The sequence below is a fragment of the Rhea pennata genome, chromosome 26, assembly GCF_028389875.1.
Source record: "Rhea pennata isolate bPtePen1 chromosome 26, bPtePen1.pri, whole genome shotgun sequence".
NCBI classification, from domain to species: domain Eukaryota; kingdom Metazoa; phylum Chordata; class Aves; order Rheiformes; family Rheidae; genus Rhea; species Rhea pennata.
In genome coordinates, this window is record NC_084688.1 from 5,736,060 (window position 1) to 5,762,494 (window position 26,435).

The 26,435-nt window shown below is 60.0% G+C and overlaps 2 protein-coding genes across 2 annotated transcripts; both read left to right on the forward strand.

The window, feature by feature from the left end:
- The first annotated feature begins 1,729 nt into the window (after positions 1–1,729).
- DCAKD (dephospho-CoA kinase domain containing) lies at positions 1,730–9,119 on the forward strand. The gene is made up of 5 exons (XM_062595698.1): positions 1,730–1,839; positions 2,657–2,774; positions 4,754–4,957; positions 7,191–7,278; positions 7,886–9,119. The coding sequence occupies exons 1-5, from the start codon at positions 1,837–1,839 to the stop codon at positions 8,169–8,171; spliced, it is 699 nt and encodes a 232-aa protein (XP_062451682.1). The 5' UTR covers positions 1,730–1,836; the 3' UTR covers positions 8,172–9,119.
- Positions 9,120–18,918: 9,799 nt separating this feature from the next.
- Positions 18,919–26,409, forward strand: C1QL1 (complement C1q like 1). Its single transcript, XM_062595773.1, has 2 exons — positions 18,919–19,596; positions 26,173–26,409. Exons 1-2 carry the CDS (start codon positions 19,009–19,011, stop codon positions 26,350–26,352), a joined length of 768 nt encoding a protein of 255 aa, XP_062451757.1. The 5' UTR covers positions 18,919–19,008; the 3' UTR covers positions 26,353–26,409.
- Positions 26,410–26,435: the final 26 nt, after the last annotated feature.

Genomic DNA, 26,435 nt, shown 5'->3' on the forward strand with positions numbered 1-26,435 from the left:
CTGGACCTCCCGCCTGCGTAGGCTCTGTCCGCGGCAGTACAAGTATTTTCGAGGCCCGTCTGGTTATATATTTCCAGACTAACCCTTCGAACTGCTCTCACGCTGCTTCAGGAGTCTTGCAGCAGAGGCCTGCCTGTGTAGGTATTCGCGGAGAGACAGAAATAGCAGGTTGATTGGGACCATGCGCCAGCTAAGGCTAGAGGCCAAAACTGTAGGGGTTGCAGCAGCTATAAAGAGTATATTTACCCTTTGCAGCAAGTGGAGCCTCCACCCCTGCAAGCTCTGCACCAAGGGCCTGATCCTCTCTCTCTCTCTCTCTCTCTCTCTCTCTCTCTCTCTCTCTCTCTCTTTTTTTTTTTTTTTTTTTTTTTTTTTTTTTTTTTGTGCTGTATTTTGTGTAGGCTCTTTCAGAGGGAGTGTAATCTCCTGCCCCAAAGGGCAGGATTTTAACCTGATGTGATGCTGGGGCAAGAGAATGGAGAATTAGACCCCCCTGGCTGTCACACTGAGCCCGCTGTCACACAGGGGAAGGCTCCCCGTGCAGACGGGGTGCTCGCCTGGCAGCAAAGCGTCGGATTTACGTCAGCCTCTTGCAAAGCACTCATGTTTATTGTAACTGCCCTTTCTGATTCCCTTTGAGTTTCCCCCTTGCTGCTGCTGGTGTTTAACCCTATCCATTTGCTTGGGTTCTTGAAAGGGAAAAGAGCATGGTACTGCTGTGCATTGGTGTTGGCTCCCTAGCCATGAAGTAAAGTCAATATATAACGCCCTGCTGCTGGCAGGTGCTACTGGCTCTCCCTTAACTTTACTCTTAACTCCCAGTTTCTCCCTCTGCTAAACTGCTTTTGGCTGTCACAGAGCTTATCCAATCCCATCCTGTCCCCCACATCATGCGCCTGGATCCTGTTTGTAAGATCAAGATGTGACAAAGATGCCTTCTTTTCCAGCAAAAATGAGCAGAAGTGGGAGGCAGTGCTGCCTTTTTGTAGATGATCCACCCGTTTTCACCGATGGCAGTCCTGCAAGCTCGTGTTGCTGACCGCTCTCACTGGGTACAAATGGGTGTAGTCCAAACTGCCATTTTTGATTGGCTTTATGTTGGTGGCAGGTACCTTGTTCCCATACATGCAGAGTTTCCAGAGCTGGTGAGCTGGTGGCCGAGGTTTCTGGGGAGAAGTGTGATGCAGGAACTGGCTTAGACAGAGAGATGGCTGCCAAGAAGGTCGGGGCTGGGGCATATGGTTCACTAGGGCAGGTTGTGGAGCTGGGCTCCCTTAGCAGGGCCAAGAGGAGCCTGAGAGGTCTCTAACAGCAGCCTGTGACTTCTTGAGGGACAGTCAGAAAGATGACAGAGCCAATTTCTTCTTGGAGGCACCGAATGATATAGCAAGGGACAACCGCCACAAGCTGAGGCTTGAGAGGTTCAGGTTGGGTGTGAGGAGACCCTCCTTGCTCATCAGGGTGCTGCAGCTCTGAGCCAGATGCCCAGTGAAGTGGGAAGGCTCTGTCCTTGGGGGCTTCCAGGATTCAGTTGCACAAAGCCCTGGCCACCCTGGGCTGGTGCTGGGAAGGGTCCTGGCTCCTGCTCCCGGAGGTTGGAGAGGGGACATCGGGGTCCCTTCCCAGCACTGCCGTGATTGTGTGAGATATGGTGCTGCAGGAGCTCTGTGTTTTTCAGGCAGATCCCACCTTGCTCACAGGAGGGCCCACTTCTTTCTAGAGCTGCCTCTGTGTCGATGAGCCTTCAGCAAAACGGTGCGAGCGTGGTTCAGAGCGTTGTGTGGTCTGGATTGAGTTGCAGGAGGTCACCCAGCAAGCTGGAGCCTCAGTGCAGAAATGGTGAGAAAAATTCTCTGCTCTGGCTTCAGCAGATGGTTACAGGTTCCCTCCCAGCCTCAAAGCTGTCAGCAAGCACAGACTTTTTGCATTTAATACAGCGTTAATGCCGTATTTGTGAGCTGACAGACAGGAGCCTGCTGCACAGAGACACAATTTCTTTCTTCCTTCATGCCATCCACGTAGTGCGTGCCGTTGGTGACAGTGCTGGCTTCCAGGTAGCGCGGGGATGTGATTCACTTACTGGCTTCTGCGGTTTGCGTCCCGATTCTGTCAGAGGTACCTTATCTCCCGTTACATCCCCATCTGTTGAGCTCAAGCAGGGCCGTCGCTATCAGTCCACAGGTCTCTTGGTCTAGGCTGAGATGTTGCGTGAGTTCTTCCCATTTGTCACTGGTCCTGGGTCACCCATGACAACCCTGCCAGAAATTTCAAGTGCCCTCTAATTTAGGATGCTCTGTGTGGGACTATGGCTTCATCTGTGCAAATGCTAAACAGGAGCAAGTCCAGCGAGCTGCACGGAGCTGCAGGTGACTCGACTGAGGAATTTACAGTTGGCTGAAGTTGCACATCCAGAATTAGCGGGGTCCAGGGGAGCCCGACTTAACCCGCCTCAATTCTTCAGGCTGTAAAACAGTGGTACCTGCTCAGGATGGGGTCAAAGTTTTAATAATGTCTTGATCGTTCCCTGAAAATGTATGAATAGAAAGCACGATCGGCTTGGAATGAAGTTGCCTGTTTGGGATAAATATTTTATGCGTGTGGCAGGAATGAAACAGCTCTGTTGTGGTGCATTTTCAACTCTTTCTTTCTGTTTCAGAGCACGATGTTCCTGGTTGGACTTTCGGGTGGAATCGCGTCGGGGAAGAGCACGGTTGTGGCCATACTCCGGGAACTGGGCTGTGCCGTGATTGATGCTGATGTTATTGCCAGGGAAGGTTAGTTCTGCGTAGCTGATCTTTCTCCCTTAGGTTTCCCTGGCGACTGGGGTTGATGTTTAGTGAAGCGCAGACGGCAGAGGGTGCTCTGGGTACATTAGATATCCGTTTCCTTCCGATTCACCAGTCTATGAGGATGTGGGGAGCAGCTGTCTTGGTGGATTAGAGCGAGGATATATTTTTAATAAAAAAAAAGAAAAATCACATCCTAATAACAAACACAATGGAGGGATCTCGGATCTCACCCCCAATTTCTCTCTTCTGGAGTGCAGTGCAGGCAGTGCTTCCCAGTGTTGAAAGCCAACTCTTTGCAAAGGAACTGCATTTCTCTGTAAAGCATATTCCCTCTGCTCATTTGACTTCTTTCTTCATCCCCAGGGCACTTGACTTGTAACTTGGTTATGTTACGTGCTGTTACTAACACCCGGAAAGAAAATTTTCCTCTGCGGTGGATGTTACTCCTTTGTTAATACTGGGAGATTGGTCCACAAAATCGTTTATGTCTTAATGTGCTGAAACAAAGAGCCCAGAATTTGTATTAAGGCTAGAGATATCTCAGATCAGGGAATTTGTGCTGCAGCACACCTGCAGCTTGCTACTCTTGAAATGTGCTGGCCTTGCTACAGAAGGGACCGAGAAATCCCGGGTTTGTTGCGTCAGTGGGAGTAGAGGAGCCTCCACTGTCTGTGTGATGTGGGGTGAGACCGTTAATCCCACCGTACCATTAGGATAACGAGGAGAGCAGTGCTCACTTCAGTAAAACCTGGTGATTTCATACACCAAAGGTTTCAGGCCCACAGCTGAGGAATGGTGCAGATTTGACTGTCACTTGCCTGTGTCATTTTTGAAGTGCCTGTGTTCTTCTGTTTGTTGAAGAACTTACCTTGTAGCCACTCAAAGCTGTGATGCTCTTACATTTTATTGCACTGTAATTCCCCTTGACGTGTAGAAGATTTGCTAGAGGTGCTAAAAGCCCTCAGAGACTCTAGGACAACACTACAGAATATTCAGTGGCGGTTTCCTACCAATCAATTCATTTTTCTCCAATTCCTTTTTCATATATGTGTGTTTGCTACATAGATATCACCCGTACTGAAACCTCAATGTGAAATTCCAATGGAGAAAGAAATTGGTCTTAAAGACACTTATTAAGCTGCCCTGAGGCTACAACCCATGGCAAAGTTCCTGGATTTGGAGAGAAAATTATATATGCTCTGTCTTTCTCTGTGGTTAGCCTCAGCTTGATCTTAATTATGTTTTTATTATTGCATCCTTTTTGTTGGTGATTTTGATGTCTCTAAAATTATATTCTTGTGCAATGTCAGAGTCCCTGCAAATAGCTATTGGGAATTGACCTCTTAGGAGGCTTTTGTGTTCATTTGCACCAAGAATTTGGTGACTGAGGTTAACAACAGTAAAAAAACTTATTAACGGCCAGGGCCCACCACTAACTCGTGCTAGCCAGGCTGTATTCACCCAGTGCTAAAGTTTTCAGCTAAAATAACCCTAATGTTTCTCCCCTTCTCTTTAAGATCTCCTGCTCGTATCTTCACCCTGTATACTGCAAGAACAGGCTCAGTCCTGTTTCTGCCCATGCCTTAACTAGTAGTCGTCAGCAAGTCCGTTTGCCCGACCTGCTGACTTCTAACCCGGGGTGGCAGTGCGCTATTAGGAGGGTTGTGGTGCTGAATTAATGACTGCGGGATGCTTCGATCTCTCCTGTGTCAGCCTGCAAAGGGACCTTGGTCTGCGAGTTTTGCAAACTTGTTCCTGCAGCGCTGATGCCAGGTGTCTGTTAGGCTGCAGCACTGAGACGCACCGGTCTTGGTTCAGTGTGTGCTGGCAGACAGATGTGTTCTCTGCTGAGAAGAATAAACTCAGTTATTTAATGAACAAAACTCATTTGAGGCTGACTGCTGATGCAAACACTGACTGTGCTGTAGAATTGGCTCTAACCACCAGCTGTTTAATGTTATCAGTGGTGCAGCCCCACTTCAAGGCCTATCGGCAGATAGTGCATTACTTTGGCACCGAGATCCTCTTGGAGAGCGGAGAGATAAATCGCGAGGCTCTAGGAAACATTATCTTCTCCCACCCGGAGAAACGGCAGCTGCTGAACTCCATCACCCACCCTGAGATCCAGAAGGAGATGCTGAAACAGATCTTGAAATACTTTGTGCTAGGTAAGAGCCTGGGCAATGCCAGAGCGCCGGCACACCGGGACTCAACGGCTGCACGACGGTCGTCTCCGCTCACGCCGGCTTTGGCTTTAAAGTGCGGAGAGGGATGGGGAGGGAGATGGGAGCCGATGTTGAGTGACGGCCTTTGTGCTGTGCCGCCGGTGCCCTTTAGCATCCACGTTTGGAGGATTCGTTGCTGCCCTTCCTGCCTTTCATTGCTGCCCTTCACATTCTTCTTCTATGGCTTAAGGTGCATCTGTAGGGCCTGAGAAAAGCGTTGTGAGGCCTCTTCTGAGATTACTTGCTGGATAATGTCATACCTTCTGAAATGGCCAAATATTATTCCCTGCCCCCCAGCCTCTCTGGGCTTCGATGAAAGCTGCAAAGCGCTTTTAGACTCGATAAGGTGAGAAATGGGCTGACAGCTGTGGTTTCCAAAGTCCCGCTTTTCCCCCTGATAAATATAACAAATACAGCTGTCAAACTTGGTCTAATCAAATGCCAGATAAGATCACCAGCTGTTTCGGAGGTCTCCATGTAGACAGAAGGATGTCTTAATAGAGTCAGTCTAGTTGGCCGAACTTATCAAAGCTGAGCTGTGTGACAGCTGAATAGCCCTATGCCGGGGCACCAGAGGGGCCACGCTCCCCTGAGGCGGACGAGGAGGAGGAGGAGGAGAAAGAGCGAAGGAGGCGACGTGCAACAAAACCGGCAGCCGAAGAGATGTGGAGTTTTGAACCCGGGCTGTGAAGTCGGAAGGGAAGCGCTGTCCTGCCCCTCGGCGAGAGCGCCGGCGTGCGCTCTGCCGGCTGATTTGTCCTCATTAGTCTGGTTTTAATGATTTGGGATAGCTGAATGTCATCTCTAAGGGCTCGGCTATGTAAGGAAGGCTCTATTGATCAAGGCGTAGGGCAGCAAGAACTCTCTCCGGGTGGAGATGCTGGTAAAATGATGGTTTGTTGGATGATCATGTCTTCATTAAAGCTTTCATTCCCACGGCCGGATCAGTTAGATATTTACACCAGCAAAACGGGAGGCATCCCTGCGGCCGGGGTACGCTGTTTGTGTCTGAGCACGCGTACCAGGGAAATGAGGTCTCCTGACTTGCAGCTTTTCCCCTACCCTCGCCAGGGTTTACTGAGAGCTGCCATGTGAAATCTTGCCGTTTGCGAAGGGCGGAGGAGGGCAGGGACGCGGCGAGGCTGGGGTGAGCCGCAGGGCCCGGGAAGACGTCTCCGGCGGATGGAAATTCTCCACCGCCAGCTGCTCCTCGGGGTCAAGGAAGCGGAGACGGGAGGCGACGGGTTTTAGAGCTCTCCCGGTTTGTCCTACCTGGAGGCAGGCTCAGCTCTCCTCGTCATCCCTTTGCTCCTGCTGCCCCCCTCGAGCCTCGTGGCTCTGTTAGAAGGAGCACGGCCCTCACCAAGAAGGGAAGCGGCCAGGTGGGAACGCGAGAGAGGGGGAGGTTTTCGTGCCCTGGAGTGCAGCGGAGAAGGATTCAGGGAATGTGTTGTGCTGGGCACATGCTGTCAGAGGGGGTTTAAATCAAATCTTGTGACATGTTTGAGCGCCTGGCACAGGGCATGCCTCTTGCATCAGGGGAATCCTTGTGGATTTTCAGGCCCTGGGGACCTGCCTGGAGGTGCTCACATGTTCCGGTGTCACGGCTGCGAGAGATTTGCAACGATTTGCTTCCCCCCCTTGTAAAAGTGGAACCATGGTGAGCTAAAGCTTTTCAAAAAGAGAAGGAAACTAGGCTGGAAACGGAGCTGGAAAACATCAGCCCGAATCACTGTAGTCTGGCAAAGTCGTCGTCAACTGAAAGAGAGGAAAGCAGATTCTGCTGTGGGCACTGCTCCCCTAGAGAAGCTAGCGAAGGCAGTGTGGCTGCTCTTGCTAGAGATGCACAGGCGCTTTCGTTTGAGCCTCTTGTTTCAATTCCTCATTATATTTCTGCAGCTTCACCTTTGGTCAGAGATCATCCAGGTTAGGGTTCTTTTTTTTTTTTTTCTTCCTGTGGAAACTTGGAACGAAGCCGTTTTCTGCCTGTGAGAGGGAGGAGAACGAACGTGCTTTGCTCCTCTCTCTGGAGCAGCTGTAGTCGTGTAGCTGTAAAGCTCTCCCTGCTTGCGCTGCAGGAGCAGCTGTAGCTGCAGTGCACGTGCAGAGCAAGGAATTTGGAAATCCAAATGATACTTATTATTTTTTTCTTGGGGGGTGGGTGTCACTTCTACAGGCTACCGCTATGTGATCCTTGATATCCCTCTGCTCTTTGAGACCAACAGATTGACCAAGTTCATGAAACACACGGTCCTGGTTTATTGGTAAGTGCCATGGGAATCGTGAGATCCGGGACGTTGCAGCCTCTCTTGGTGGCTGGAGGTTTGTCACCTCCCTCCCTCTCCAGGGAGAACTTAGCTGCAGCCTCGGTGCGAAGCCTTTTCGTGCGCCGCCTCTTTTCTGTAAACATGACAAGTGACACCTTCCTTTATCCGAGCTAATGAGCACGAGGTTTCTTACTGGGGTTTCTTTGAAACCTGGCACCCTCGTAAGGCGAATATCACTGCCTTTGGGCTTTGCACAGCCCGGCCTCTGCTGCCCCGGCGTTTTGGGAGCTCCCAGGTCTTTCCCCTTTTGGGGAATGACAGGAACGTGCGGCAGGATCTGCCTGGGCAGCGGCAACGGCCTTATCCGTGCTGCAGGGACTGGCTCTACTGATCTGAAAGCGGAGACCGGCAGAGTCCAGCATAAGGGGAGGATGACTGTGCCCCATCTAAAGGGAGGAAGGGCAGATGTCTCTCCCTCGTCCTCGGCCGTGCCGGCCTCGTGCCCAGCAAGGCAGGGCAAAGCCCGCCGGGATGCTCAGGGCCCCGCGCGGGACCTCCTTCCCTGCCGCGCTCCTGACTCAGCGCCGCCTTCCCGCTCCGGCAGCGACCCGCAGACGCAGCTGCGGCGGCTGATGAAGAGGAATGGGTTGTCCCAGGCCGAGGCAGAAGAGCGCGTCGCCTCCCAGCTGCCGCTGGATGAGAAGCGCAAATTAGCCAGTCACGTCATCGACAACTCCGGGGACCGCGAGAGCACGCGCCGGCAGGTCCTGCGGCTGCACGCCCGGCTGGAGGACTCCCTCGACTTCCTCTGGGCACGGCTGGCGCTGGGCACGGCTGTGGCCGGGCTTGGAGGGCTTGTGTACTTCCTCCTCCGGCATTTTGTCTCTTAATTCACCTTTTTTTTAAAGAGTGTTTTTTCTTTTGTCTTCTAAGGGGCTAGATTTCCAGGTTTGAAAAGGGCAGTGAAAGGCCACCTGTTTTAATGAGCTTTGCCAGCTGAATGCAGACAGTAAGATGAGGCATCTCCTTGCAGACTTCCCAAGGTGAACGTGTTTTTTTTCTTTTTTTCTTTTTCTTTCTTTTTTTTTTTTTTTTTTTGCAGCACTGTCTCCCAACTATTTGCTTTTAACTTCATGCTCAGGTACTTACGGAGCAGCTGTGTCTCGGAGGGGCGAGATTGCTCCGGGTGCTTGGCTGCTGCCTGCAAAAGGGGCTGAGGCCCACGTTATCCTTGGGCTCATCTGGACAGCAGGACTTCAGCCCCTGCTTCAGCCCAGGGTGGGTTTAGGCACTTTAAAGCCCGCTGGGACAATCTCTTTGGCGGGGGAATAGGTGGACTCTCGAGTCCTTTCTCTGCTACCAGCTGTCCCCAGGTTGGTCCCCTCCTAGCACTTGGCCCTGGCTAACCTGAGTTTAGATGAGAGATATCCTCTTCTTTTGTGGAAATTTAAAGGAAAGGCCTTAAATCTGTCCAGTGGGGACAGATGATGCATCATCTCACGAGAAAAAGGTGCGCAGCTGACGGCTTGCAGTCCCTCCAGCCCTGTATTTCTGCTGCTGCAGCCTAAGTAATCCTGAGATCGTTACTTGTGGGTCACCCTCCGCCAAAGGCTAGGGATGCCGAGGGTCTTTGCGGGTCTGGTGCATCCTTGGCAGTGGCTGAGCCTTGGGACCTGCCTCGGAGAAATGCATTTGCTGCTGTTTGAGTGTTTTTTTTTTTTCCCTTCCGTGGGTTCCTGGGGCAGAGCGCGAGTCTGGGCGAAGCGGGTGCTGGCTCTTCACGTTCTTTTTAATAAAATGCTAAACAGCAGCTGGCTCCCTATGGCTCTAAAATTTCCGGGCTGCAAGCGCTGCTCTTTCCTCGCCTGCTCCCGGCTTGTCTCTACGCTGGAGCACGGCTGCCGCTTATGTAAAGTTCACGACTGGCGAGCAAAGTTTCTGAGCGCCGTTGCGCTTTCCCGAGCGCAGCCCCTGCGGCATCCCTCTGCCTGGGTCCCGGGGGGCTTTACGGAGCGTCGACCTGTGGACGCCAGCTTCTTCGGTGGCTCAGCCCCAGGGCTGAGCAACCCCGAGCAGGATGCGGGCTCTGGGCGATGGCTCGGGTCCCCCGTGAGCTCGGTGTTTGTGTATCAGGCGGGGACGTGCCCCCAGCGCCAGCCCCGGCAGAAGCACCTTTCTCCCAGGGTGGCACGGAGCTGCCAGGCTGGCGTCCAGCCCCCTTTCCCCTGCCACCCTTCCTGGTGCCTCCAGCACCTTGTGGTGAGCCTGGCACTGCTCCCTGGAGCTCCGTATTCCCTTCCCAGTCACCCACCGCTGCGCTGGCAGGTCCCTCCGTCACATCGGACATTTGCAGAGCGGCTTTGCCCAGCCCTGAGCCAGCATCTCTGGTCTGGGCCGAATCCAGACACCCGAAAACGCTGTAGTTATGGACGGGCAAATCCTTGGTGATTTAACGATGCCCCGGAGCAGCTAACGTGGTGTTGGCAGCGGGTAAGGATGAACCCAGCTCCGGCTCGCTGCCGGGGGCAGCTGCGGCCGTGGTGGAGCATCCCTGAGCTCCCTTACCTGGCCGATTTGGGCACCCCAGCTTTTCGGGGCAGCGCGGCGAGGAGCCGGACGCGAGCGATAACCTTCTGCCACCCTTTGCTTTCCGCACATGGCTCCCCCCAGCTCCGCCACCGCCGCCTGCTTCTTAACGCGCCTTTAATTGCAGCGGCAACACCAGTGCGGGGAGTCCCTCCCAGCAAGCCATAAATCAGGGCTGGAGCAGGACGGTCTAAGCCAGAGATAAGCACTGATTGCATTCCTCCCTCCCGGCTCGCCTGCCTCCGCGATAAATGGGGCCGCGATGAGGCCAGGGGGAGCGAGACCGGCACGGTAATCACATTTGGCGCTTCGCTCCCGGCCTGCTGACGTTTTCCAGCCGCTAATGAATTTAGCGGGGCCGCGGGAGCGAGTATTTTGGGCGAGCTGGCGCTGCCCCCGGTTTGTTGGCGCTGCAGGGTTGGTGCCCTGGGCTGGGATCTGGGGTGGTGGTGGTGGTGGTGGGGAGGGGGGGGGGGGGGGGTCCGGCCAGCTCCTGCGCCCCTGTGGGTACCCGACCGTGGTCTCCTTCCCGCGCCGCCACCGCCGTCTGCCGGCCTCGCCGCTCGCCTCTGCCCGTCCCGTCTCCTCTGATCGAGGTCTGTTTGAGCAGGGAGCTCGGCGCAGAAGCCAAATATTTAGCTGCTGCAAATTGGCGCCCGGAGCGATTGCTTGGAGGGTTGTCACGTGCCGCGGGCAGGTGACAGTCCCCTCGCCGGCGCGGGGCGCCCTTGCCGGGCACCGCCGGCTGGGATTTTCTGTGGGGAAGGGTTTTTGCCAGTGCTGTGGGCACTGGAGCTGGGAGTCGGGCACCCATCGCGGGAGGTGACGTGGGCACCCAGGGGCGACGGCCCCCGAGGAGGGGACAGCGGAGGGCTGCTGCGTGGCCCCACAGTGTCCTGAGTGTCACTGCATGGCCCCGTGGTGTCACCCAGTGTCTCTGCCGCTGCGGGTCCTGCTGTGCCTCCCAGTGTCACGGTCCGTGCTCAGTGCGTAAGATGCCACCTGGTGCCATTACCGCTGCTCGTCTCCCAGGGTGTCACAGTGTCACTGCAAACCCCGTGGGGTCACCCTCTCCCTGCACATCCCACAGGTGTCGCAGTGTCATCCCATGGCCCTTAGCGCATCACCCAGTGTCCTCATCCCATCACCCCATCCCCATCTGTCCGGTCATCCAGCATCCTCATCCTGTCACCCAATGTCCCCATCCTATCACCCAAAATCCCTGACCCATCACCAACATTCCTGTCCTGTCACCTGACATCCCCATCCTGTCACTCGACATCTCTGTCCCATCACCCAACATCTACATCCCATTACCCGATGTCACCATCCCACCACCCAACATCCCTGTCCCATCATCTAATGTCCCCATCCCATCACCCAGTGACCGCATCCCATCACATGACATCCCTATCCCACCACCTCATGCCCTCATCCCATCATCCAGCATCCCCATCCTATCACCTGACAACCCCATCCTGTCACCCAGCGTCCCCATCCCATCACCCAATGACCCCATCCCATCACCCAATGTCCCCATCCTGTCACCCAGCGTCCTCATCCCATTACCAACATCCTCGTCCCATCACCCAATGTCCCCATCCCATCACTCAATGTCCCCATCCCACCACCCAACCTCCTCATCCTGCCTCTCTAACGCTGGGTGTCGCGGGAGCCCGGTCCGCGCCGCTGCCGAGCGGGCGGGAGAGGAGACGCCGGCGAAAATAAATCAATGTGTGACTTTAATATATGTGCTCTCGGCGTCTCTGTGTGCCACAGGATTATGAGTAACCTTGATTCGGACTCTGTGTCCGTGTGCCCGGGGCCCCCAGGGAAGGGAGCGAAATTAGGCAGCCGCGGCCCCGCGCCTGATTGACACGCGGGTAAACACGGCGCGGCGCCGGGGCGGCCGGGAGCCCGCAGCCCGCGTTGGGCATTGCCGTCACGTTCGGGCGACAAAACCGTTCCGAGAGAAAAAAAAAAACGGCCTTAATTCGATCAGCAGCGGCTCCAAGGCCGTTCTGCCCCCGCGACGGTCCGGGTGCCCGGCGAGGAGCTGGCACCCGCGGGGTGGCAGGGCTGGCACGTCCCTGGCGTGGACCCCCCCCCCCCGGCCGAGCCGCGTCCTCGGCCCCGCTCGCTTCGGCCGGGAGAGCAGTGATTTTCCGTCAGTCGGCTCCCGTCCCCGTCAGCCAGCCTCTAATTAAGTCGCGGTGTTGCCAGCCCTTAATTGCACACCGGCGGGAGGGTGCTCGGGTCCCCGCCGGGCCCGAGACATCGTTAATTAGAGGCCGGGCGATGCGGCCGGGGCTCGCGGGGAGGGAAGGAGCGGGGGGAAGCGCGCGGAGGATGCGCCGCCCCGGCTCCCGCCGCGGCCCCGGGGCCAGCGGGATGGGGTGTCCCGCGGGATGGGGTGGCCTGGGTGGGTGTGTGCCACCCACAGGGACCGAGGGACGGTCCTGCGAGGGCGGGGACGTGCTGGCCACCAAGCCGTCTGATGGACCCACTCAACCTCTTAGCCAACTGACCAGACAGCTAGTCAACCGGCCAGGTAGTCAACCAGCCACCCAGCTAGCCAACTGGCCAGCAAGTCTATTGGCCAGCTGGTCAACCAGCCAGCTAACTAGCCCCCTGGGTGGTCAGCTAACTGATCAACTAGCCCATCAGCCAACCAGCAAGCCAGTCAGCCAGCCAACCAACTAACTAGCAAACTGACTAATCGGCCAGTGAACTAGTTAGCTAACTGGCTAGCCAACTGGCCAGTCAACCAACCAGCCAGCCAGCCAACCAACTGCCTAACTAGCCAACTGACTGGCCAACCAGCCAACTAGCTAGCCAACTGGCCAGCTAGCCAGCTAGCCGGCTAATCAAACAGCCAACCAACCAGCCATCTGACCAGCCAACCAACCAGCCATCTGACCAGACAGACAGACAGCCAACCAGCTAGACAGCCAACTGGCCAGCCAGCCAACCAGCTGGCCAGTCTGCCATCTACCAGCTAGCTAATCAGCCAACCACCGACCAACTAGCCAAATAGCCAGATGGCCAACCATCTAGTCAGCCTACCAGCCAAAGCACCAGCCATCCAACCAACCAGCTGCTGGCTGCCAGTCAGCTAGCCACCTGGCCACCAGCCATCTCCTCAAAGAGCTAGTCAGATAAGCAGCTAGCTGGTTGCCAGCTAGCCAGCACCATCTCCCCAGGTCCTCTCCAAACAGCTGCACGGGTTTCTGGCTGGAGATGTTTCTCTCTTGAGCACCCAAGCTCACCTGGGCTCCTTCCTCACCTGCTGCATGATGGATACACGGGTGGCCCAGGACAGGCCCGTGACCAAGGCAGTCTGCAGGGATGTGGGAGCCCAGTGCTGGCTGGCTCCATGCTGTCCTGGCCGAGGCCCTTTCCCTGCTCCGTGCCTCGGTTTTCTCCTCCGTTTTATCTCACTAGCTGGCCAGGTTGGTGCCGCAAGCTACCCTCCAGCACATGTCTGTGAGCCCTGTCCGGGGGTGCCTTGGGCTGCACCCTCACAGTGCCTGGACATGGGGCAGGGACACCCAGCGAGTGACTTCTCCTCCCCTTCAATGCCCTGGGACCCTGCGGTGTTCGAGCCCATTTTCTCCCCAGCCCAGCACTGGGAGCTGAGTCCTGCCCAGGCTGTCTCCACCTCGGGATCCGTCGGTGCCAAGTTCTCCCACTTCTGGGTTGATACATGCTGGCTACAGCACCCAAGTGCCATCCCGTGTCTCTCCTCAGGCATCAACAGCCTGGACAACTCTACATTAATTCCTTAATTTAATTCCTTCCGTCTCCTAAATGAGATGGTTGCGATGACCTTTCCCAGGAACGGAGACAATTTAGGGCTGGGCAAGGCACCTTCTGGCACCTGTGGGACAACACGTGAATGTCGAGCCGTTTGCGAGCTTTGCATGGTGGAGGTTGAGCTCTCGCAGCTCCAGGGGCCGAGAATCAGTGCAAAGTGCCTGGAGGTGCTCCTGGGGGTTGGAGGTGCGGTTGCACGGGTGGGGATGGTCACAGCTGGGCTCCTTGAGACCGAGGACAACCCTGTCCAGTGGGGCTACCAGGCCAGGTCCTCCTGCCTGGCAGCACTGCAACCTGGCTTGGTCTGATGGCTTATCGACGGGTGGGTGCGCAGCTGGATGGACAGATTTGGGGACAGACGGATGCACAGACACGTGAGGGTGGATGCTTGAATGGCTGTTTGGCTGGAAGGATACCCGGACACACGTATGGATGGATGCACGGACACACGGGTGCATGGCTGAGTGGACAGGTGGATGGCCAGATGAACGCATGCGCACGCGCAGATGGATACACGGGCAGACGGATGTGTGGATAGATGGACGTGAAGAGGGATGGAGGGATGGAAAGAAAGACCTGCGGATGACCGCATCCACGGGAGGGTGGATGAGTGGGGGTACGCATGGGTGCACGGCTGGGTATGGGGAGGGGCGGGCGGCTGCGCGGGAGGGAGGGAGGGAAGGAAGGAGGGAGGGAAGAAGGAGGGAAGGAAGGAAGGAGCCTTGTCGGCTCAGCTGTGACCTCTAAACACACGTGCAAGCACAGGCATGCACACGCACACACCCCTCTGCACTCAACTAGCGCATATGCACACGGTTACACACCTAGATTCACTTGCACTTACACACTTGCACCCTTTCACTCTGATGTGTGCAAGCACAGGCACACCCCCCCCATTACACTCACCTGTGCAGGCTTGCATGCACCCGTGCACACAAGTATGTGCACATGCACGCACCCCTACACTCACTTGCACTTGCACACATGCCTCCCTGCACACACACACACACGCACAGGCACGTGCACACATGTGCACACACCCAGTCTGTGCTCACCTGCACGTGCACACACAGTTGCTTGCACACCGACACTCACCTGCACTTGCACAAGTGCCCCTTGCACACACACACACATGCACAAGCATGTGCACACATGTACCACTGCCCTCACCTGCACTTGCACAAATGTGCCCACCCATGTGTGTGCACACGCGCTCGGCCCTCTCCTAAACCCCCTCCCTGGTGTGCCCACGGGTGCAAGGCCGGGCGCCGACGTGCCGCTGGGCACCCGCCCACCCGGGCTGGGGCGGGGGGGGGGGGGGGAAACTGAGGCACGGAGCCACTCCGACCCCGGCTGGCCCGGCCCGGGCGCCCTCGCCCGTCGCCGAATCCGCCTCGACGAAGCCCCCCGCGCCGCCGCCCATCGATCGCGCCGCCCGCCCCGGCCCCTGCCCGCGCCGCCCACCTGCCCGCGTAATTATGCAAAGCAAACAGCCGTGGGCTTGCGCTGCGCATTGATTTTGCAGGAGCTGTTGTTAGCTTAACCTTTCCGGAGGAACCGCTGCCGCGCGGCTGCTCGCGTCAACGGGAGCCTCCTGACGGAGCCGCGGCCGGTGGCTTTTTAATTCTTTCTCTTTTTTTTTTTTTTTTTAATACCTCCCCTTTTCTTGCAAACTTGGCACTTTGGAGATTTGCTGCTTGTTTGCTCCTTTCCGGGCAGCCGGGCACTTCTGACGCCGGGAGCTCACGCGTGGGGACGCGGTGGCCCAGGATGGCGCTGGCCCGGGTGTCTCTGGGGTTAGAGGAGCGTCCTGCTGGAAATGGGGTGGCTCAGGAGCGTGCAAGCGTGCACGAGCGTGCAGACACATGACTGCGTGTGCACTCACGCGTGCATGCGCACACGTGCATGCAGACACATATGTGCAAGCGTATTATGCATGCGTGTGTCTGCAAGTGCACTCACGCAGGTGTGTGTGCACACGCACACGACTGCGCGTGCATGCATCTGCACGAGTGCACTCAGGCATTCATGCAAACACACGCACGTGCGCACACGTGTGCACACGAAGGTGCCCGCATGGGCATGTGTGCGTGTCTGCGTGTGCAGGTAGACACAGGTTTGCATGCGCCCAACTCTGTGCATGCATGTGCAAACAGGCACTTGAGCATGCGTGCATGCGTGTGCATACAGACGTGTGCGTGTTCACGACTGCATGCATATCATTGTGCGTGCGTGTGTATGCATGCACGCATATGTAGATGTGCATCCACAAGACCGCACGCATGCAGCAGCACATACGCATGTGTGCGTGCGCATGCAGACACACGTGTGCGTGCCCACAACCCTGTGTGTGGCATTTGCACGTGTGCACGTGCCTGGCTGCACCCCCGGGCATGCATATGCACACACAACTACCCGTGCACACACGCAAGGAGGGCAGCACGTATGTGTGCACGGGCTTGTGCATATGCATGAGTGTGTGGGCGTGCACAGATGCGCGTGCACACATGCACGGCGCGCTCGCTAGCTCCAGCTTTGCAAAACCCCGCGCCAACACCCCGCGTACCCCTCGGCACCCGAGCGTGCCCTGGGGGACGCGGGTGGCCGGCTCCCGTCCCGGGGGCACCCACTGCGCTGCAGAGGGGGTGACTCATTTAGCAAGGCGTATTTTTAGGACCTCATTAAAAAAGCAAGAGGAGGGGGGAGAAGAGACAAGAAATAGGGAAGAAATAGCAGATTATGAGTTATTTTTCATGCCGGTGACAGCGCGGGGGGGGTGGGTGGAACTGTCAGGGCTTGTCTCCGCAGCGGGAAGGCCGCGGGCGGCTGCACCCGCGGGTGCAAGGGGCAGCAGCTGCCGCCGCCCTGGCCGGCGAGCAGCGCGAACCGCTGCGGAAAAAGCAAAAAAAAAAAAAAAAAAAAAAAAAAAGGCAGCCAAAAAGCCTCGTTAAGATAATAGGAATAATTGCCTCCCACTTTGGGAGCTTCTTATGAAACATGTTTTTTTTTGGTGGCATCTTTATCTCGCTCTCCAGTAACTAAAACTGCAGGTCATAAGTGGCTAATTGATTTCTGCACGCTGATTAAATTTCAAGCGCTTTACGCGAGCGCAGGGAAGAATAAAGAGGTCAGCGCGGCCCCGCGCGCCGCAGCGCGCGCAGCGAGGCAGCGCCATCGATTTGCAAATCGATGCTTTGAGAAATGATTAAATGTTCCCCTCGCCAGAGCAGACCTCGACGAGTCTCCGAGGCTCTTGCGACGACGGCTTAATTAGAGCGCGCCGCCCGTGCGCGCACGCGCACGCACACGCCACCCCCCCCGGCCCTTTGCGAAGGGCCGCGAGGCCGTGTCGCGTGCCCGGGGGGGGGACGGGTGTCACACGCGCGGCGGCAGCGCCGGAGCCAGCACCCGAGTCGACGGAGAAGGGCCAGCAAAAGCCACCGGGGCGGCACGGTGCACGCACGCGTGTTGGCACGTGTGCTTGCACATGCGTTCGTGTGCATGCTGCATCGGCACACGTGGGTGGCCGGGTAAACGCGTGTGTCTATGTGCACACATGTGCGCATGTTTGCAGGTGTGTGTGTGTTTGCACGCGTGTTTATGTGCATGTTGCATGAGCACATGCACGTGACCATGCATGTGCATGCGTGTCTGCCTGCACACACGTGTGCTTGTTTGCACATGTGTTTGTGTGTATGCTGCATCAGCACACGTGTGCGGCCATGCACGTGCATGTGTGTCTGCCTGCACGCATGTGTGCTGGTTTGCACGTGTGTTTGCGTGCATGCTGCATCAGCACACATGTGCGGCCATGCATGTGCATGTGTGTCTGCCTGCACACATGTGTGCTGGTTTGCACGTGTGTTTGCGTGCATGCTGTATCAGCACGCGTGTGCGGCCATGCACGTGCATGTGTGTCTGCCTGCACGCATGTGTGCTGGTTTGCACGTGTGTTTGCGTGCATGCTGCATCAGCACGCGTGTGCGGCCATGCATGTGCATGTGTGTCTGCCTGCACACATGTGTGCTTGTTTGCATGTGCGTTTGTGTGCATGCTGCATCAGCACGCGTGTGCGGCCATGCACGTGCATGTGTGTCTGCCTGCACGCATGTGTGCTGGTTTGCACGTGTGTTTGCGTGCATGCTGTATCAGCACGCTTGTGCAGCTACACATACATACTGCGGAGCAAGCACACGCTGCTGTGCACGTTGGCACATGCTTGCACGCTTGCACGCGTGTGCTTTCACACGCGCACCCGTGCGGCCGCCCCGGCACGCTGCTCCGGCCCCGCAGCCAGCCCGCCGGGACCCCCGAACGCCGCACGAAGCCCCGGCGGGCGCCCCACATCCCCCCCGCCCCCCCGCGCGCCCAGCCGTGCCGAGCCGAGCCGAGCCGAGCCGAGCCGCAGATGCTGCCGAGGCCCCTGTTTAATTCCAGCGCTGCAGGCGCCTGTCACTTCCCATGCCGCCCCGCCGGCCCCAGCGCCGCTGATTGAGATGCCAGACGACGGGCCGGGCGCTGCGGCCCCCCCGGCCGCCCGGGCTCCCCCCGCCCGCTGCGCTGCTGCAGCCTCGGGGGGGGGCGGCCGCCCCCGCGCCTCGGCGCCGGCACCGGGCCCGGCAAAGGGAAACTGAGGCAGGGAGTCGCTGCGGGCCGCCCTCGCTCGCAGCTCTGCTCCGGGGGGAGCCGGGACCCGGCGGGGCGGGGGCGGGGGGGGCTGGTGGATCCGTCGAGGCCCCGGGACGGGCGCGCCGAGGGGGCGGGGCGGGGCCATGGGCGGGGCCACGGGCGACTCCCCGCCTCCCCCGCGCCGCCGCCGCGGGCACGGGAGGGGGCGTGGTCGCCGCGGGTAGCCCCGCCCCTCACCGCCCGGTGTGCGGCGAGGGAGGGGGCGTGGTCAGGGGCGTGTCCTTCTCCCCGGAGCGAAGAGCCCCGCCCCGCCCGGTGCGCGGCGAGTGTGTGTGTGGGGGGGGGCGTGTCTTGGGCGCATAGCCCCGCCCCACTCGGCGCTGGGCGAAGAGGGAGGCGTGTCCTGGGCGGAGAGCCCCGCCCCGCCCCGCCCGGTGCGCGGCGAGGGGCGTGGCCGGGGGCGTGGCCAGGGCGGGCGGGCGCGCGCGGCGCGGGGCGCACCGGAGCCAGCGGAGCGGAGCGGAGCGGAGCGGGCGCCGCGCCGCCGCCGCCGCCGCCGCCCTGCCCGCCGCCCTGCCCGCCGCCGGCCCCCGCCCCACCGGCACCATTCCCGCCGCCGGGCGGCAGCGCGCCCCGGCCGGGCGGCGGCTCAGCCTCGGCCGCAAAACTTTGCTGGCGGCCGCTGCCGGCGTGGTGATGGTGCTGGTGCTCGTGGTGCTCATCCCGGTGCTGGTGAGCTCGGCGGGCACCGACGGCCGCTACGAGATGCTGGGCACCTGCCGCATGGTGTGCGAGCCCTACGGCGGCCCGCCGCCCGCCGCCACCGGTGCCGCCGGCCCGCTGGCTGAGCGCGGCCCGCTCCCACCGCCCTCCACCCTGGTGCAAGGTCCCCAAGGCAAGCCGGGTCGGCCGGGCAAACCGGGTCCACCGGGGCCGCCAGGAGAACCGGGGCCGCCGGGAGCAGCGGGGCCGCCGGGGCCGAGGGGTGAGCCGGGGCGTCCGGGTCTGCCCGGGCTGCCGGGCCCCGGGGCCACGGGGGCCGTGAGCACGGCCACCTACAGCACGGTGCCCCGCGTCGCCTTCTACGCCGGCCTCAAGAACCCGCACGAGGGCTACGAGATCCTCAAGTTCGACGACGTGGTTACCAACCTGGGCAACAGCTACGACGCCGCCTCGGGCAAGTTCACCTGCGCCGTGCCCGGCACCTACTTCTTCACCTACCACGTCCTCATGCGCGGCGGCGACGGCACCAGCATGTGGGCCGACCTCTGCAAGAACGGCCAGGTAAGGGCCGCCCACCGGGGCCACTGCGGCTGCGTCGCCATCCTCGCCCCGGCGCTGCACCCCTGGGGTGCCCCATCCTTCTGCCGGCTCCAAGGATGTGCTCCGGGTGCACCCCTGGGGTGCCCTGTCCTTCTCCCAGCCATGGAGATGCGCTCCTGGGTGTCTTATCCTCCTGGCTCTGGAGATGCTCTTCAGATGCACCTCCAGGATGCCCTGTCCTTCTCCCAGCCATGGAGATGCGCTCCTGGGTGTCCTATCCTTCTCCCAGCTCTGGAGATGCGCTCCGGATGCACCTCCAGGATGCCCTGTCTTTCTTCTGGCTCCGGTGACACGCTCTAGGTGCACCCCCAGGATGGTCTGTCCTTCTCCTGCTCCTGCAGATTTGCTTCAGATGTACCCCCAGGATGTCCTGTCCTTCTCCCAGCCCTGAAGATGTGCTCTGGGTGCACCCCGAGGTGCTCTGTCCTTCTCCCAGCTCTGGTGATGCGCTCTTGGTGCACTCCTGCATGCCCTGTCCTTCTCCCGGCTCCGGAGATGTGCTCCAGATGCACCCCTAGGATGCTCTGTCCTTCTCCCAGCTCTGGAGATGCACTCTGAATGCACCCTGAGGTGCTCTGTCATTCTCTGAGCCATGGAGATGTGCTCTGGGTGCACCCTGAGGTGCCCCGTTCTTCTCCTGGCTCTGGCAACATGCTCTGTGTGCAATCCCAGGATGCCCTGTCCTTCTCCTGGCTCTAGGAGATGATGCACCCCTGGGATGCCCTGTCCTGGCTCCAGCGATGTGGGGTGCACCCCCAGGATTCCTTGTCCTTCTTATGGCCTTGTGTATGTGCTCCAGATGCACCCCCAGGTTGCCCTGTCCTTCTCCTGGCTCCAGCGATGTGCTCCGGGTGCACCCCCAGGCTGCCCTGTCCTCCTGACTCCTGAGATGTGCTCCAGATGCACCTCTAGGATGCCCTGTCCTTCTCCCAGCTGTGGAGATGTGCTCCGGATGCACCCTGAGGTGTTCTATCCTTCTCCCATCCATGGAGATGCGCTCTGGGTGCACTCTCAGGATGCCTTGTCCTTCTCCTGGCCCTGGAGATGTGTTCCAGCTGCATCTGCAGGATGCCCTTGTCCTTCTCCTATCCATGGAGATGCGCTCTGGGTGCACCCCGAGGTGCCCTGTCCTTCTCCTGGCTCCAGAGGTGCGCTCCAGACGTACCCCCAGGATGCTCTGTCCTTCTCCTGGCTCCAGTGACGTTCTCCGGTGCACCCCGAGGTGCCCTGTCCTTCTCCTGGCTCTGCACATGTGCTCCAGATACACCCCCAGGATGCCCTGTCCTTCTCCCAGCCCTGGAGATGCGCTCCAGGTGCACCCCGAGGTGCCCTGCCCTTCTCCCGGCTCCGGTGACGCGCTCCGGGTGCACCCCCCAGGCTGCCCTGCTCTTCCCCCAGCTACATGCCCAGCGCGCCCCGTCCTTTCCCCCCGGCTCTGGAGATGCGCCCTGCCGTGTCGCCGGAGCACGCTGCCCCCCGAGCCCAGAAAATTTCCTGCCGTGGGAGCCGCGGAGGACGGGAATCGCCTCAGCTGCCGGCAGCTCCTCTCCTGCTCGCGCTGCCCGAGCCCGGCCAGGGTGACGCCAGACCTCGAGCCCACCCGGCTCCTCCTGCCCGACCCTCGTGGCTTTATTATTTTTTTTTAATTATTTGAATTATTTTTATTTATGTGAAGCCCGGGGTGGCCGGGCCCGGCCAGCCGGTGCGCTCGAGCGAGCGCGGCCATCTAATCGCGTAGCCCCGACGCCTGATTGAGCCGGAGACCGAGTTACCAACTCCGAACGGAGCTGAGATTGCCGGAGCCGGCGCCGGCTGATTTAACGCTTCGCTTTCTGGCTGCAGCTTTAGCTGTGCAACTATTTTTCTCAATTTTTTATTTTTTCCCCCCGAAATCAGGATGTCGTGCGGGGGGAAAAAAAAATACCTTTTTTTCCCCCGGAAAATAAAACCCCGGGCGTGCCGCGGTTGGCAGCTTTTACACCGGCGTTATCCCGGCAGCGAGTTATTTCATAGCCAGGGTGCAAGGGAGAACGGGGACCCTTCCGGCCCCTTGCCGGCTGGCGTCTCCCGTGGTCCGGGCGGGCAAAGGTCTTGCGCGGGATCCCGCAGCCGCGTCCGCCCTCCCCACCCGGCCGCCTTAATGAGAGCCAGGGGAGCCCCGCACTGCACGGGAGCTGCTCGCGATGATTAATTAGCATTAATTACTCTTATTTGCATTACGTCGGAGAGGCAAATCGGCTCGGCAGGGAAGGCAAACAGTGAGAGGGGAAACGCCGCGGGTGCCCCGGCCCGTCCGGGCGCTGCAGGCAGCAGGGAGCCCAAGGCTGCCCGACCCTGTGCTCCGGGGAGGCGGCCGAGGCAGCACCCTGCGCGCGCCGAGACCCCCAGAGCCTGCGCGCACCACACGCCCGCCTCGGCGCGGGCATTGCACCCTGCACAGCCCGGCACCCACCGTGCACTGAGACCCCCAGAGCCTGCGCGCACCACACGCCCGCCTCGGCGCGGGCATTGCACCCTGCACAGCCCGGCACCCACCGTGCACTGAGACCCCCAGAGCCTGCGCGCACCACACGCCCACCTCGGCGTGGGCATTGCACCCTGCACAGCCCGGCACCCACCGTGCACTAAGACCCCCAGAGCCTGCGCGCACCACACGCCCACCTCGGCGTGGGCATTGCACCCTGCACAGCCCAGCACCCACCGTGCACTGAGACCCCCAGAGCCTGCGCGCACCACACGCCCGCCTCGGCGTGGGCATTGCACCCTGCACAGCCCGGCACCCACCGTGCACTAAGACCCCCAGAGCCTGCGCGCACCACACGCCCGCCTCGGCGTGGGCATTGCACCCTGCACAGCCCGGCACCCACCGTGCACTGAGACCCCCAGAGCCTGCACGCACCACACTCCCACCTCGGCGTGGGCATGGCACCCTGCACAGCCCAGCACCCACCGTGCACTGAGACCCCCCCAGAGCCAGCACCCACTGCACCCACTGCACACCGCGACCCCCAGAGCCTGCACGTGCCGGAGAGCCCGGACGTGCGGGACACTGCGCACACTGCACCCACTGCACCTTGATACCCCAGAGCCAGCACCCACTGCACGCGCTGCACCATGAGACCCTAGTGCCAGGTTGCAGGAGGTGTGGGGGGTGGGGGGAGAGGGCTGGGTCCAGGGCGTTGGTGTGCGGTGCGTGCAGCGTGCAGTGGCTCGGGTCTCACTGTGCAGCGGGTGCTGCATCTGGGATCTTAGTGCATGCAGTGGGTGCTGGCTCCGGGGTCTCAGGGTGCAATGGGTGCAGTGGGTGCAGTTGAGGTCTCGGTGTGCAGTCGGTGCTGGCTTTGGGGTCTCGGGGTGCAGTGGGTGCAGTGGGTGCTTGCTCGGGGGGGTCTCAGTGGGCTGTGGGCGCAGTGGGTGCTGGCTGTGGGGGTCTCGATTTGGGAGGGGTGCTGTGGGTGCAACGGGGCCACGGTGCCGCAGTGGGGGCGGTGCCCGAGGGGTCACCACCGCCGGGCACCCGGAGCAGAGCACCCGAGCGCCCAGGAGCCAGCGCTGACCCGGGAAGGGATTTTTTGCTTTTCTTTCTCTCCCTCTGGGCAACGCAGCTCTGCAAAGCTGGGGGTTGGGGGGGGAGGACGACAACACACGCGTGTGCAAGCGTCGCCCGAGGGAGCCGCTCTGCGGGTGGCTCGGCCTCCTGGCGCCCGGCATCTCCCGCGGTGGGTGCGTGGGGTGGCAGTTGTGGGGACACGACTCGACCGCAGCCGAGAAAGATTTTTTTCGGCAAAAGCAAGAAATCGCCTGGCTTGCAAAAAAAAAAAAAAAGGGGGGGGGTGTTTCTCTGTACGTCGCGGCTGGGTAAACTGAGGCACAGAGCGGGGCTGCAGTGCCCGGGCGGCTCGGGGCCAGCCGGTGCCTCCGGCCCTGCCGTTTATCATCACTAGTTAGGGCTCGCGCGGTGACGAGGCATCTCCCTAACGAGGGAAGACGAAGGGCTGACGGAGGAGCGGGGAGGAGGGGGGGGGGGGACGGGACGGGCGGCAGCCGCCCGAAATGGCTCTCCCCACCGCGAGCCCCGGCTCAGGCACCGACACGGTGGCTCCTGCCAGGATCCCTGGCCCTGGGGACACCCGCTCGCCCCCAGCGCCGCGGGGAGTGCTGCCGGCTCCCGCCGAGCCCAGGCTGTGCCGCCCTCGGGCTTCCTCCTCGGAGCCGCTTCCCACAGGCTCAGCCGCTCCCCGGAGCTGATGCCGGGCAGAGGGGTAGAAATAAAGGAGATTTTTAGTGTGATGACAGCCTGCGGATGACAGCATGCTGGGCGTGTCTGCGTGCGTGAGAGCGCTCCCAGCGAGGCTACATGGTGGGCCATCGATAGGTTTCAGAGTGAACGGCTTCTGACCAGCGGGCTAGTTCGCAGCTGTGAGCTGCCTGCAGACAGGTGCAGCCCGCAGCGGCCTCGGGGAAGCGCCACCCACGTGTCACCCGCCCTCCGCCATCCGGGTCCGGGCTCCGGGAGGGACAGCGGAGGGACCCGCTCCCGGCGCGGGGCCGCCGGAACCCGGCTCCTTTCGTTCCCGCACGCGCCAAGCCCAAGACGACGACGTCTCCCCGGAAGGCGAGAGGCAATTTCGAGGCCGGGCTTGGCGGTTATAATTAGGAGCAGCTCCTCGCCGGCGTTTCGCGGGGGATTTTTACCCGCCGTCTTGGCGCCGTCAGCCAGGCCTGCGAGAGCTCGCTGCGCGTCTCCGCAGCGACGGTTAGAGCCGATTACCCAAAGAATTCCGTATCGTCGGCAGCGACATCGCTCCTTTTCCAGGCGTTTATGGATATATTGAGCCCGAACGTCCCTGCGGGCTCTGCCGGCACCTCCTGCCCTTGTCCTCCAGCATTGAATGAGGATTTAGCAGCGAGAGGAACCTCTCGCGCCCCGTGGCACGTGGGTCTCCTTCCGAGGCGCTGGTGAGCGGCACGTCTAATTTTGGGGATAAGCTCGTTCCCAAGCCAGGCGGCTGGTCTGTGTCTGAGGCAGTCCTGCATCCGAGGCCGGAGCAGTGGTCTCGTGTCCGAGCCGGGAGCGGCGGTCCCACATCTGAGCCCAGAGTCGTGGTCCCATGTCTGAATCATGGTCCCACATCTGAACTATGGTCCCACATCTGAGCCATGGTCCCACATCTGAGCCTGGAGCTGTGTGGTCCTAGGTCTGAATCATGGTCTCAGATCTGAACTACGGTCCCACGTCTGAGCCGTGGTCTCACATCTGAGCCTCAAGCCGTGTGGTCCCATGTCTGAGCCAAGGTCCCAACATCTGAACTATGGTCCCACGTCTGAGCCATGGTCTCACATCTGAGCCTGGAGCCATGTGGTTCCATGTCTGAATCATGGCCCCACATCTGAGCCCGGAGCCATGATCCCACCTCTGAACTATGGTCCCACATCCAAGCACAGAGCCGTGGTTCCATGTCTGAGCCAAGGTCCCACATCTGAGCTATGGTCCCGCATCTGAGCCCGGAGCTGTGGTCTTGCATCTGAGCCAAGGTCCCACATCTGAACTATGGTCTCACATGCGAGTCCAGAGCCATAGTCCCACATCTGAGCCATGGACCTATGCCTGAGCCATGGTCCTACTCCTGAACCATGGTCCCAAGTCAAAGCTGCAGTCCCGTGCCCAAGCCTGGAGCTGCAGTCCCACATCTCAGCCTGCCAGGTCAGGGAGAAACTGTGGGAGACACCTAGAGGAGCCACAGAGATGGACTCCCCAAGCTCTCTGTGCCCGTGCCATCCAGGGGCCAATTCACCCACGGGTGGGAGGTCTGAGGCAATCAGCACCCTTATACCAGCACACCCAGGAGGGAGCAGGGTGGGGGCCAGCATGCCAGCTGGGCATTGCTGCCAGGTGGCCTCCAAGCCCACCGTATCCTGTAGGTGGCCTGGGACCCTGCTGAGCACTCCAGGGCACCCATGGGTGTCCCGTAGGTGTTTGGGAGCAGGCTGCTGAGGCCTGTGCTGGTCTCTCCTCCTAAACCACGTGGGTCCCAGGGTGCAGGGGTGGCAGCGTGCGCTGCCTGGCACGAGGGTGCCAGGGTGCAGGGCTGAGACGGGGCGCAGGGCTGCGGAAGGTGCACTGGGACGTGGCGCCGAGGCGGGGCAGGGGGGTGTGACGTCGAGGTGCGGGGCTGACGCAGGTGCTGAGGTGCCTTTGGGGTGGCGGGATTCAGGGCCCAGGCAGGGAATGGGACACGGGACCAAGATAGGGACACCACGGCACAGGACTGAGGCAGGGACACAGGAGATGGGGCTGAAGCAGGGACATTGGGGCATGGGGCCGTGGGATGGAAGCTGGGCCATGGACCATGGGGCTGAGCTAGGGACATGGGGCACAGGATGGAAGCGGGAACATGGGGTTGAGACCGGGACACGGGATGGAAGCGGGGCCACGGGGCTGAGATAGGGATGTGGGACATGGGATGGAAGTGGGACCATGGGCCACGCTGGGACCACAGGGCGCCGACAGCGGTGACCTGCGTGTCCCCCACGCAGGTACGGGCCAGCGCCATCGCTCAGGACGCCGACCAGAACTACGACTACGCCAGCAACAGCGTCATCCTGCACCTGGATGCTGGCGACGAGGTCTTCATCAAGCTGGACGGGGGCAAGGCCCACGGTGGCAACAACAACAAGTACAGCACCTTCTCGGGCTTCATCATCTACTCGGACTGAGGGCGGCCCCACGGCGGCCCCACAGCGGCTGGATGGGGCGGGCGAGAGGTTTCTCGGCGGCGGTGGTGGTGGTGGTGGTGGGC

Bases quoted from the DNA above. Each gene is read 5' to 3' on its own strand.
- DCAKD (XM_062595698.1), top strand. The intron at 2,775-4,753 runs GTTAGTTCTGCG...TAATGTTATCAG, and splicing joins TGATGTTATTGCCAGGGAAG to TGGTGCAGCCCCACTTCAAG. The intron at 7,279-7,885 runs GTAAGTGCCATG...CCGCTCCGGCAG, and splicing joins CACACGGTCCTGGTTTATTG to CGACCCGCAGACGCAGCTGC.
- C1QL1 (XM_062595773.1), top strand. From the start codon at position 19,009: ATGGTGCTGGTGCTCGTGGTGCTCATCCCGGTGCTGGTGAGCTCGGCG. The intron at 19,597-26,172 runs GTAAGGGCCGCC...TCCCCCACGCAG, and splicing joins ACCTCTGCAAGAACGGCCAG to GTACGGGCCAGCGCCATCGC.